The sequence below is a fragment of the Centroberyx affinis genome, unplaced genomic scaffold (assembly GCF_046629955.1).
Source record: "Centroberyx affinis isolate AG114_WGS23_722 - 3 ecotype Tasmania unplaced genomic scaffold, CSIRO-AGI_Caff_v1 ptg002373l_1, whole genome shotgun sequence".
NCBI classification, from domain to species: domain Eukaryota; kingdom Metazoa; phylum Chordata; class Actinopteri; order Beryciformes; family Berycidae; genus Centroberyx; species Centroberyx affinis.
In genome coordinates, this window is record NW_027280630.1 from 577,370 (window position 1) to 591,167 (window position 13,798).

At 40.7% G+C, this 13,798-nt stretch overlaps 1 protein-coding gene across 3 annotated transcripts in view; it reads left to right on the forward strand.

Moving 5' to 3' along the window:
- Positions 1–6,322: 6,322 nt before the first annotated feature.
- LOC139656033 (guanine nucleotide-binding protein G(q) subunit alpha) overlaps positions 6,323–13,798 on the forward strand; it is a 31,112-nt gene continuing 23,636 nt past the window's right edge. For all 3 annotated transcript variants that reach the window (XM_071533513.1, XM_071533515.1, XM_071533514.1), the window contains exon 1: positions 6,323–7,581. In XM_071533513.1, coding sequence (XP_071389614.1) covers positions 7,446–7,581 — 136 coding nt within the window. In that variant the 5' untranslated portion in view covers positions 6,323–7,445. The remainder of the gene's footprint in view (positions 7,582–13,798) is intronic.

Below are 13,798 nucleotides of genomic sequence, written 5' to 3' on the forward strand. Positions count from 1 at the left end.
ATAAATACATAACAATAAGGCATTAAATGAAATGGAAAACAAAAATAAATAAATAAATAAAAATTTCATTCTAAGACAAAACAACACAGAAGCAAAAACAAAAACATAAACAAACAAAAACGAAACCAAAAACAAATGTTCCAAACGTTTCATACACAATAATGATCATACCTCAGTTTTATATTTATTTAAAAATTTGCTGGGTGTCCCCAGCAAATTGGTGAGCTGTTAAACTTCACCATTATTTCATTTGAAGTTAACACAGTTAGAGAATGCAGAAGACTGACTCTGATCATAGTTTCATAGTTTGTCTCTCTGCCTACAATACAGATAGTCATGGAATTCTGGACAAAATCATATCTAACAATCTGATTTGGGTTCAAGAGACAAAATCTCATCAAATGGGGGTCCGTGTCCCTAATGTGAACTAAATTAGGGGTCCTTGATATGAAAAAGCTTGAGAATCACTGTTCTAGCATCCTGAAGTTCAAGCCAAACACATATGCACTCATCAGAACGTCCCACCACCAACAGCACTACCTAAGGAAACTCTGTTCCTTCAAAGTCCATAGCCTACTCACCTCCTTCTACACTTCTGTCATTGAGAGGATCCGGTGTTTCTCCTTCGTCTGCTGGTCTGCATCCGTCTCAATCAAGGACAGAAACCGTCTCCAAGCCACAGTCAGCACCTGCTCCAAGATCATAGCTGTGCTCCTGAGAAGCCTGGCCCCGTTTTATGTGCAACAGGTTGTCAACAAAGCCGGCAGCATCATAGGAGACAGGATACTGACCCACTTGAACTGCTCCCACTGGGATGACATCACTTGTATCAAATAGAATAAAAGACAAAAAGCAAGTCTATAATAATAAGTCTTAAGAAGTGATTTACTGTAAAAGATGATAATTTATTTGGATAGTCCAATGCTGATACTCAACTTCCTATCAAGTGACTATAATGTGTCACTAAAAAGACTCCTGAGTTTCAAGTGATACTCATAACTGTGTGAAAAGTGGTCTATAGATATCAAATGTCTGGTCTAGACTTAATCTTAGAGTTGGGGTTAGGATTAAAAATGGGGTCAGGGTTGGGCTAGGGTCATGGTCAGGTCAGGGTTGGGGTTACTGTGATACACCAAATAGGCAAGTGACACTTTGTTGAACATTTACTTCTTGTCACCTGTTAGTTGAGTATCAACAATAAGTAGCCTATTGGGGTCAATAGAACAACAAAAATCATATTAAAATACTCAGTGGAATCATTATATTAAAAACGGAATTAAACTATATATGTATTACTCCAGAAAGTTGCAGTATACGTATGTTCGTCAGAAAAGGTTTTATTTTGAGAGTTCGGACAGGAAGTAGATGATTTTATTCTCGCTAGCTTGACACTGTTTGAATGAGTGCGCTGCTGTGCGGATAAAGTTTCGGTGGCTCATCTCTCCTGGGTTGCTGCCGCGGCTCTGCCTCATGTTTCAGGCAGATTTGGCTTCACAGCTCAGAAGGGAGCAAAACACGAGTTAAATCACACAGCAGCAGAGACGCCGAAAGGTTCAAGACTTGTTTGCTTTTTTTCTCTGGACAGAACTGGTTGTAAGAGCAAAGCTACAACTCAGTTAACTTCATTAGATTCAAATTCTTCTCGTTAAAGTAGATTTGCCCACTTTAATGTCGCTGTTTCACTTTTGATCAACAGTTCACCTTAGATCAAAAGATAACCTTCCTTCGGAGGATTAGAAGGATACTGTACAAATATGACAGGGAAACTATAATCTGTGTATAATATCAATATCAATGTGATAGGAATATTATGGTGGTACCATAGAGGGTACAAAATACAGATACGGTCACAAAATACAGATAAACTCACTTTTGAGTGCCACAGACACACTATTTATTTTTTTTATTTTTTTTTATTTTTTTTAAGCAATATTATAGTGATTTTTCTAGGGCATCAGGTTATGAATCACTGAAAGTGTTTTCCAAAGAGAGATGAGGTGCACAACAGGTATTTTGTCACTCCTTCCCCTCGCCAGCTCTTTGGATGTCAATCTTTTGTCTTAGCCAGCAGAACCGGTTTGTCCAGGCTTTCATGGTCTCAGATATTAAGATCGCCTGAGCTGCACACATTACCATGGGAACAAGGTGAGAGAGAGAGAGAGGGAGAGAGAGAGAGAGGGAGAGGGAGAGAGAGAGAGAGAGAGAGAGAGAGAGAGAGAGAGAGAGAGAGAGAGAGAGAGTTTGTCTACTCCAGCTACATTATAGGCAAAATAAGGTGAAATGTGTCTTTTTAAGTACTTTAATGCTATATAGGCTACTGTATGTATACTGTATAAGTGTATAAAGGTATAATACTACCACATGTATATATATAAACATACTGCATGTACAACATATAGTACTATATTGTACGACACATGATGCACTTGTGTATTTTCTTTAATCATTTGATCACAATTTTATGTTCACTTTAATCTTTATACATTACTATTATTACCATTATTACCTAATGGTTATCTTTCTTCTTCTTTTATTATTTTTCCTTTGTTGTTTCCCTCCCCTAAATACTTTGGCAACACAGATGTACATGTCGTACCAATAAATCAAGTTGAAAATTGAAAAAATTAAAGAGAGAGAGAGAGAGAGAGAGAGAGAGAGAGAGAGAGAGAGAGAGAGAGAGGATCACGAGTTAGGAGAGTGCAGAGTTGAGAGTGAGAGCTAGAATGGGAAAGAGAAGGAAAGAAAGCAAGAAAGAAAGCAAGAAAGAAAAAAGAAAGAAATACAACCCCTTACCTCACCCACACACACACACTCCCCCGCCACGCCTACACACACTCCCACACACTCCCCCACCACACCCACCACACCCACTCAACTATGAAAGAAAGACAGAAAAACAGAGAGAGAAAATGAGGGAGAGTGAAGAATTGAGTGGGAAATTGTAATACTAAAAGACACCTTTATTTTGACAAGAGAGAGAGAGAGTGAGAGAGAGAGAGAGAGAGAGAGGGCGAGAGAGAGGGAGGTACAGAGAGAAAGAGGGTGGTGGGGGAATACAGCATTGTAAGTGGGTGGGGACTGACAGTAACAGGGAAGTATCTGAATCCCTCTGCCAGATACAGGAAATTAGGTATCTGCATGTGGCGCTGTCCCGCTGGCAGAGGTGAATCCTTCCGAGCAGCAGGAGGGGAAGAGAGGAGAGGAGAGAAGAGGAGAGGAGAGGAGAGGAGACTTTGTCCCCCGTCTCTGGCTGCTGTGGGAAACTGAGGACGATTAATGATTAATCTGACAACAGCCATCAGAAGCTGTGTCATGCCGGAGACGGAGCAGCACAGGCTGTTTCCTCTCATGTTTACACGACTTCTGACAATGAATTAACACACGGATTATGTAAACTGTTGCTCAGCAGTAGTTATCGTTTAAACACTCGACTTCTAGGCGTTGGAGATTTATTTGGGCAGGCATTAAAAACACAGCAACAAAACGGGGAAAAAAAGCAATCTTTCACGAGTTTCAAAACATACATAAAGCATGTAAAACAGAAAATACAATTTGAAAATGCATGGAAAAAATGAAAAATGAAAAATGGAGATGTCACCTTGCTGAATGCTCCCTACAAATTGTCCCTGATTGTATACTATACATGTTGTTTCTTTCCATTTTAATTGACATACCCCTGATGGAGGCACCTATGCTGAAACAAGTATAGTAGCCATAGAAAAATAAAGGCTTTTTAACCTTTGCACACACAAAAGTAGAAAGCCTTGGTTTCCTTATTTGAAGCCTTGACTCCAATGAGCACCTCTAAAGACTTTAATTTGGAGAAGCATAAAGCAAGGATGCACTTAAGTATCCCCTCTCAACGATTAGGAAAATGCTGTAAAAGCCTAAAAAGAAACTGTAATGCCAACATAAGATGGAAGACGCCATAGACACTTCACAAAAGAGACAAAGAGAGAAAGAAATGCTTAAAGAAAAAAGAGGAAAAATGCAGTAAATATAAAATTGTTAAGCATATACTGAAAGTGTGTTTATATGTGTTGTGTTGTTGTCCAGTTTGACCCAGACAAACGGTGACTAGTGTTTTAAGTATTGAATGATACTTTTATTACTGTAATATACTGTAACTTTACATAATGAAGAACTGAGATTGTCTAAGATTTCAGTACCAGGTATTGTCTTTATGAAGTTATGTACTGCAGGTTAAAGGGAAGAAATAATCTACTGTGAGATGTAGACAGGGAGTTAAGATGGGAAATAATTAAAGTAGATGTTTGTCTTGTTAATACTGCAAATATAAAGCAGGTGTTTTCAGTTTATTGAGCGACATGGCAGATGGTTCAAAGTGTCTGGTCATATTTTCTGTATAGTGTGAGTCACAGTCAGGTTATATCATAGTGAGATGTGGGCAGGTCAAACTGTAATCTCATGAGTCACGTCTGAGGATTTTCCTGATCATACCAAGCATACCGAGCCCCAGCACATGACACCTGAACCTCTTCACACTTTCAGCTTACAAGTTCACCGTGTCTCTTAGCGTACGAACGCTCAAGAGCTCAATTTCCTGACCTGAAATTTGAAGAAACTTTAAGCCCTCCCAATCCCTTAATCAGTTTTCTCACTTAAATGACTTAAAGACTTAAATGTAGCTGAATTGACTCTTTTGCTTTGTTACCTGCGGCTATGCTGCACAGGCTGGGTGTAGTTCAGCTATTAGGATTTAAATAAGTGACTATGAATGAAGACTTAAATGCCCTTACAGCCTTAAGGCATTCATCTGTAAATTTGTTCAATCTGTTTGGGTGAGAATCCCAACTGTAATGTTTACCAATCCTTTGCAAAAACGAAAGGAAAAGAGGTTTTAATACAGAGCAGAGTATTTTTTCTTTTTTCTTACACTCTGCCCAAAAGATCACATAGATAACTAAGCAATACAAGTTTACAATTGGTGTAAATGACTTTACCCGAGTCTTGCAATTACATAAGATGTCCACAAGATGTCACTTGGCTCAACAACGTTGTCTGCCAGACTCCTTAATTCTTTCTACTGAACCAATGGCACAGTGAGACAGCTGTCAATCATCTGGATATAGACACAGATGGAGGAACATTTGTCCTAAATGAAACCTGCCTTATTTTTCAACAGAATGCTTTCGGGGTAAAGTATTTAGATAAAGATTAAGATGGATGAGACTTTGCAGGCCTATTGGTCCAACAGAGATGATGATGATGATGATGATGATGAAGCATCAGCTATGGTGCTTTAGACTTCATAGGCAATACTGCTTTAAGAGACCTTATGTATCTGTTTAAGAGACCCTATGTAGGCTATCTGTTGTTGATTATTTTTTACTCCTCTATGACAGTAAACTGAATATCTTTGGGTTGTGGACAAAACAAGACATTTGAGGACGTCATCTTAGGCTTTGGGAAACACTGATCGTCATTTTTCACCATTTCCTGACATGTTATAGACCAAACAACTAATCGATTATCGAAAATCATCGACAGATTAATCTACGATGAAAATAATCGTTAGTTGCAGCCCTAGCAATTAGTAATAGGGAGAGGCCCAGTGAGCGATAAATGGAATTTTGACATGATGTCAGACAAGTCATTTACTGACATAGATGATCAAACCTGGCTGAGACCCAGCAAGCCTAAAAAATGCCAGAGGAGAGTTCCCCCTTTGGCTGGTTGCAGAGGCTAAGTATTCCACATGATAGTGTTGCTCTGATGCCCACCTTGGGCTGGATTTATTAATGGAAGTAAAGGTGGTAAAGGGTGAGTGCAGCCCTGCCTCACACCTCAGACGCTAACCAAAATAGCTCTCTTTGCATGGGTTTTTTTGTGGGGGATTTTTGTAAGGTGAATCAGTATCACGGATTTTACAGACAGGGTGAGTCTGACAACTTGAGAGTCAACGGTCAACTGTCTCTGTAATACCTACACACAAGTTACGTCACTCAGACCCACTTATAAGATAGCTGATGACGTTGTAATTGATGACTTGGAAACAGGCAAGATCTCTGGCAAGATCTATGGACCTCGCTGATGGTGTTTGACAGGGGATGGGCGTTGCCCGTCCAGTCAAATGTCTGTTTCTTTAGTTGACACGCCTCCAGAAGGAAGACTTCTTCTCAAGCAAACTTTACAACAACCAGACCGTAGGTACCCGCCCAAGACGCCCCCGAGCCCCGTTTCCATTTGCTTTGCCTCTGTCAATCACCTGTATCCCAAGCGACGTCAGCAGCAGCGCCACACCGGGGCTGATGAGTGGGTGACGAGCGATCAGCACCAGGAAAAAATAGTAGGGGCGATGAAATGCAAGGACTACAAGGGCCCATTTGACTGTCAGTAAGACATTTGCGCATTTTTCAAGATTTGATCCTGGCGACGTCTTTTGGAGAACACTAACACAATGGAGGCCTTTTGCCAGACTGAGCTTTCTGCTTAGCCAGTTGGCTGCAACAGCAGTGATGGCTAGCTAAGCTAACGTAGCTAGCTTCCCATTTAGCGAGCTATCCTAGTGAGCTAGCTTGGTCACTGGGTGCCTCGGCTTGCAAGTAGATTTCAACAGGATAGCTACGTTGAACGTAATTATAAGGCGGGTAATTAATGCGGACTCTAGTTTTTACCTTCATCGAGTGTTTGTGACAGTGAGCTCGCCTGTCGGTTTGTTGTTGGTTTAGCCAGCAGATGGACAGTTTGACGGGCGCTCTTTGTCACTGCGCGGGCGTATGCTGTTGGTTTTGGGGCGGCTAGGCTTGTTCTCGGCTGGGCAGCCAGCAGTGGGATTGTACAAATGTGGCAGTGGCAGCCAAGTGTGTCCCACTGTCTCTGGGACCCAACTTGGTAGTTTGCAATACCAAAAACGTATTTTTGATGTGTTGTAAGAGTGCCAGACAGAGAGGCTAACCACCTGCTGGGAAAAAGACTTTGAAACACGTTATCACAGTTTGCAAATTCATCTACTTGTGACGCTAGCATAGTTAACGTTAGCAGCATTTAGCTTGCATGCTAGTTAGCTTATTTGAGCGAGTTGTCCAAACTAATTTCGTCTATTTTGGCAGTGCACCAGGGAAGTTGCTTTGTACCATCAGCAATCTATTGGGATGATTTATTCGTGGATTTATTGCATTGCTACTTTTCTGTGATCAGCTGTTCAGTCACTGTAGCCTGAGGATTTACACAAGACTTTGACTAAGCTGTCAAATATTTGACAGCAGCTTTGCCATCAACAAGGAAGGCCGAATTTTGCACCAAGCAGCAAGCCCATCAGACTTACTTAACAGTATCTGGACATATTTGTTGAAAACAGATTTTTTTTTGCAAATATCTGTCAACATTGGGCTGTCACTCAGAGGGAACTTTTATTTATTTGATACTTTGAGTGAGGTGTAGCAAAGCGCCCCATGTAAGACGGGCTTTTCAGCTCTGCGGTGATGACTTTAGAATCCATGATGGCTTGTTGCCTGAGCGAGGAGGCGAAGGAGTCCAAACGAATCAACGCTGAGATCGACAAACAACTTCGGCGAGACAAGAGAGATGCAAGAAGGGAGCTGAAGCTTCTTCTACTGGGTATGCATGAATCAGAATATCTTGACCATCATCTAGTCTCACTCACTCACACACACACACACACACAAACGCAAACCAGATAATGCACGAGCTATTGATTTGAATGTATTGTAGATTTGTTGCATGCAACACGCTGTGCTATTGCATAACGTTCCCCTGGTAGCCACAAAATTTCCCTAGGTTATGTATGCAAAACAACTTTCAGATGTTGGTTCTAATCTAGCATGAGGCAACTCAATGCAGCCATTGACACAGGCCTTTTTGCAAGGATTTGTGAGATAAGCTTGTAATGATTTAAAAAAAATTGGTTTGAATCAATAAAATTTACATGGACATGGCAGCCGTGTAGTTTGTGTCCATAGCTCTTCTCCAACTCCCATCCCGTGTTGCAGAAGTTCATATGAAAAGATCAGCAATTAAGCAAGTAATTAGATCTGAGCTTGGGTCACTGTTTGGGATGTCCTCTTGCCCCTCTTGTATCTCCAGGGTGGACATAAAGGCCCTTTGACAGTGGCTGTCAGGTTGATGACATGCTTATGAACAAGACAAGTTGGACAACCAATCATAGGATAACAGAGGCAGGAGATTGCTTTCACTGCTTGCTGGGTCTCAATGAAAAGCATGTTGCTGTGTTGCCTTGAAATGTCATTGATTTGTCTATGATGGCAGCCTTTATAAGGGTCTTGTGGTTGCAGGTCATTGATGCTTGTTTGAGGCTTCATTTTGACTAAGGTCTTTGCAACAACTCATAAAACACTAATAAAAATTGCTTTCATATAGGAAACAGATGCTAGGTTTTTTACTGGATTACCATTCCAGTGGTGTTTGTTGGTGATTTATGTGGTAAATTGTTAATCTCTTGTAAGCAAAGACTATTGTTTTAGGTCAGTAGCCAGTAGTAAACCTGGTTATCGTAATTCAGGAGTGATAATTTGATTTGTTCGTTAGCCAATTAGTAGCGAGTTAAAACCATAGGACTTAATCCTGATTACCTGGATTATCAAACAAGAGTTTGTCCAAGTAAAGCTGGCAAAGCTTCAGATGCAGCCGGCCTGTGGCCTCACAGCCAGCTGTCTGCAGTTCCCTCTTTTTCATGCTCCTTCTATAGTCCTCTTCCATATTAGAGTTCTCATCTTATCGCCTGCCTTGAAACTCTCATTTGTCTCTTATGATGAAAAGGAGTTAGTTTTAATTAAGACTGTTTCAAGCATTTTGTCAGTGTCTAGTCGAGAGGTGGCCCTCACTGGGAAATGACTGGTTTCCAGAGACTAGGCTGTGCCATCCACAGGCCAGTTTTCATGTTTAATGAATAGCAGCAGAGCCATTCTACACCTTTATGTAAAATTCTACTGATCCCCAAAGGAGAAATTTGTCCTTTTACTTGTCCCCCTCCGCAGGGAGGTCAGAGGTCAGGGTCAGCTACAGAATAGCCTCCCTGGAGCTTCTAGGGATTCAGTGTCCTGCTCACGGACACTTCAGCAGGGCGGTGGCTTGCTGTCACGTGACGAGTGATTGAACCCGGGTCCTCTGGTTGAAGGACGCTTTCGCTCATCACTTCACCACCCTGCCAACAACTTCCAACATTGCACAGACTAGCATCTTGTAAGGAGTCCCAACACTGTGTTGTCAGTACTCAGTTCCCATACAATACCTATTTGAGAGTAGAAATGTGGGATTTTTTGTATGGATGTGTAAAAAAAGTCTACTTCTCCTGCTTATTGATTGTCTCACACCTACATTGGCCTGACCGATAGGGATGTCAGTGCCAATCTTTCATACCCAAATACCATTTGCAGCTCCATAACACATACCAAGTAGTATCACTCCAGAGTACAGAAAATAACTGGTTGACCAAAATAAAATGATGGCAACAGTCCTTGCCACAGAACAAGAGTAATGATGCAAAGTTAAACCTCTCACACTGCTGTCTTTTCATTAAAGTGTATGCCGTTGTGCATATGTTGTTTTTTGTAATAATGACACCAACACAAACTGCTGTCCATGTGGACCAAAATGCCAAAAAATATGATACTACAACATTTTTGGTGTTTTGAGTGAAGTAACTTGTTGTGCAACCCTAGATCTGAGGATGTCATGATTATATTTAAGCCAATTTGGTTGATTTTCAGCACTTAGTAGTGTTTGTCCTGAAACACAGTGTCACCGTACAGTAGGACATTGCCACCAAACACCAACCAAATGCTGGTAAATTTTGGCTGAGGTTGGACAGCGGTTTTTTTTTTTTACTGCTCTGTCCACTTTGGCAATAACAAACCATTGTTTTGAGGTTGTTTTCTATTCCACCGATCATATTTGGTTGGTGAAATCATCAAAGTGGCTGATGAATGTTGGAAACCACCAGTTATTGTGAACACCAACAGCACAATTTTCCATTGTGAACATGTGTAGACTAGGATTAAACAGTCTATCAGACTTAATTTCTGTTCATTAGCTTTGTGTGTGTGTGTGTGTGTGTAACCAATGATATAAAATAACAGATACCAAACTATTGGTATCTGTTGACATTTTGGTGTAGTGTTGTGACAACTCGATGTGAATGAATACTAAGCGATACTGACGGACTGCTCCTCCACGTGCAGAATTGAAGGCTCCAAATCTTTTGGCTGTGCTAGTGTGTTTGGGGACTGGCAATACACAAAAGGCATCTGTTGGTTCAGTTGGCCAACATATTGTCAAACATTGATTAGAAATATAAAAGTGGTGGGCGGAAAAAAAAATGCATTATTGTCCTGCTTTTCCTGCTCACAGATGAGATGGTAGCATGGTGACTCACTGAAAGAGAATTGAAAGAGATTGATTTGGAAGACTGCCCTTTTCCCTCATCACGACCCATTTTTTGATGAAAATGTTAAACTACAAATTGCAGGAGGCAAATTTTTTCAGCTGGCGGTGGGAGTCTGCTGTCACATTATTTAAGCTTGTGTAAAAAAGATCTAAGCACCATCTAGCTACAGTATGAGTTATAGTGTAGTCTGGTTGTCTCACTTCATTTGGAATCTATTATGGGGCTCTCTGATCCTTTTATAGACCTCCATGCACAGTGTAGCTTCCTATGATGTTTTTGGCTGCATATGATTCAGGTCAGGAAACTTAGGTTTTTCATCCACGGTCCACAGTGGCTGGTGGATTCCGAAATTCACGATTTGCTTTCACATTTTTACCAGTCACCTTGATTTCAATAATACAAATTGGTTAGTTTCCTGCCAAAGTGGCTGGTAAGTATGGTCATTTGGCTGGAATTAATATCTCACCTTAATGTTGATGACTGAAATGTTTGTTGATTATGCAATTCTATCCTAAATTGTGTATGAAGCTTTAAACCTGTCATAGCTGTTGATTACTGTTGTCTAGAGTTAGGTAAGATGTAGTGCAAAATGCTTATCTGCTGCCTATACTTATGCAGATGGCAGGGTAGTTGTGGCATTTGCGGTTTTGTCTGATGTTTTAAGTGGAGGAAATTATTCCGGCTGTTTATCAGTAACAGGCTGGCTCTCCTCAGTGGTGTGGTTAGCTAGCTTTGGGTTGGCATGCAGGCTGAGGAAGAGCCAGGGTCGGAGGAGCAGTATGCCGTCTGCTCTGTAGCTAATGAAAGTCACAAGTAATTAAATGTGTACAGCCGGAGGACAGGGAGCCGCAGTAACAACACCCGTCTATGAGCTTTCCTCAGTTAATAGTATACGTTTCATTCATACCAGGATGACTGTGTGTGTGTGAATGCATCTTTGTGATCTGCTGTTATCGATCATACATTGGTATCTTAATTTGCCTTAATTGACACATATAAGCTACAGCTTTTATAGGATGTCTGTTGATGAGCCATAGTGTTCTTTCCTCTGATTAGGCCTTGTCCCTTTAACTAGAATGGTCAGGGATGTGCATTTTGTATAGTGTATGTAGTGTGTAGCCTACTGTCTATTCTGTCAGTTGTATATCCTGCACTGTCCCCTTGCACTAAGTGTGAGGTCCTGTTATCCCTGAACCACGTGTGCCAGTATGTACTTGTGTCATTATGTGAGTTGTCAATATGTTCCTGTACCAATTTGTTTAAGAAAAATTCCTTTACGTTACTTGTACTTAGAGAATAGTCATTGTCCAACTGATGTGATCAGGAACTAAAAAACAAACCTAGGAAAAAGTAATTTTCCATTTGAAACAAATTTGAATTGAAAGTCCAAAGATATTCTGTGTAGCAGAATTGTTTCGGGGTTAACCCTACATGTTGACAGGGATATTCCCTCTTCCTCTCCTTTTGGTCTGGTGACTGCATTGTTTGAACTGGCCTAGTGTGCGCCTGTGTGCATGAGTGTGTGTGTCATTTGTGAACTTAGGTGCCAGTTCCCAGCACTTGATCACATCGTTTTACACATTATAGCGTGTGGAAACACTAGTTACACATTGTAGCAGTGTGGAAACAATGACTGGAAACACTGACTTTCACTTTTCCTCTGTGGGTCCTGTGTTGACTGATTTGGTTAAGTCAGGCATATGGATAGAAACCTGTAAAACATGTACTAGTGCATACAGTACAAATCACATGTTATTTACTTTTGCAAATTGCAAAATTATTTGTGTAATTATGTGTCAAGATAGGCAAATCAAGTACAGTTGACTCACTTCTTAAAAGTTCTGCATGTAATCGTGGCTGAATTACACATAACCTTAAAAAAATCACATTGCATGTTTCCCCTGTGGCAAATTTGTTTTCCAGAAAAGTATCTCAAGTAATCCATGTTACAAGTTTAGTAACAGGAGGTGCCATCTCTCTCCTTTTGCTTCCTATTCCATGCTGTATTACACTACTACACTGCCATATTTTGCTGCTATCAAAGCAGTAAGCAAAAAAAAAGGCATACAAATAATACAATGTTTTTAGAATCTCAGAATAACTAAGGTTTGTTGTACTTTATGACAATATCTGTTGTCTTTGTTTTTATTTATCTTTTAAATTGGAATTGGAATTAGCAGTGCAGATTTTTTGAGTATCGTGTTTGTATGTTTTTACCCCCTGTAAAAACATACATGTTTTATCCCCAGATTCCACATTTATGTGACAAAATTGATATAGTTTGGATAGTTGAGCCGTTTCTTATTAATGCACCATATTTTTCAGGATATTGATTATTTTAGCATTACTCTAAAGCATTTCTGCTTCATCAGATACTGGATTCTCCGTCGAGAATGACAGAGGAAGAGATTCGAACCTGTGACATCAGGAGTATGCTCTATGTGCCGTAACTAGCTGAGCCCCCAGGATGTCCCTTTTCAGGATATTTCAGTGAACTCTTAATTGAAATGGGAATCAGGATACTGTGTGTATACACACACGGAGCACACACTTTATCTGTCAATGTGCACTCAAACAGGTCAGTGGTATCTAGGCTAATGAGTGTTTGTTTTTTTGGCAACACCCAAGGATGTCTCATGCATGGAGCCTACCTACACCCATTATGATTTCTCTTTGTAAGTCTTGCTCTAAGCCAGAGATCAGCCCTGCGTTAGCCATATTTATTTGGATCCCTGTTAGCTGCTGCCAAGGTAACGACAATCCTGCCAGGGTTTTGTACACAAAAAATGCAGACAACAAAGAAGAGCAACCCACACAGAGAGGAAAAAAGACCCCAAAAAGAGAATTGTAAGAGCGGGTGCAAGCAGCATCTTAGGCCATTATAGGGCTGCCCCCTGGTATCCCAACTATCCTCGTATGCACACTAGCGTTGCTGAAGGCAAAGTTGGCAGATGCTCCCCTGTATCCTTCCTCCTACTATTGTATCTCTAACATCACTGACTGACTCTCAGCCAAGGTTGATAATGGTAATCATCACCCACATGAGCTTATTTCCCTGAAATCTTAAATGGCTCGCCTCATACAGTGTGACCTCGCACTCTAGTTTGACAGAGCCAACTCAAGCTGCCAATTATTTTAGCTAAATGCTTATTGGTTTGTATTGACAGAGGATTTTCTATCCGCTATGCCAGCCACGTGTATTTCATTTGTGTACAGGAGTCCCACTAGCAATAAATTACGCCTTCGTTTCCCCTTCGCCCTTCTCAATGAGAGACATTATATTATGTCCAGTATCCTCGCATCTGAACAGGTCTAACCTTCTCAACTGATTATCCTGGCTGTATGTTACAGCCATCAATGGGATACTAAACTAAACAGATTTTTCTTGTGACTACACTGCTCAATTAATTA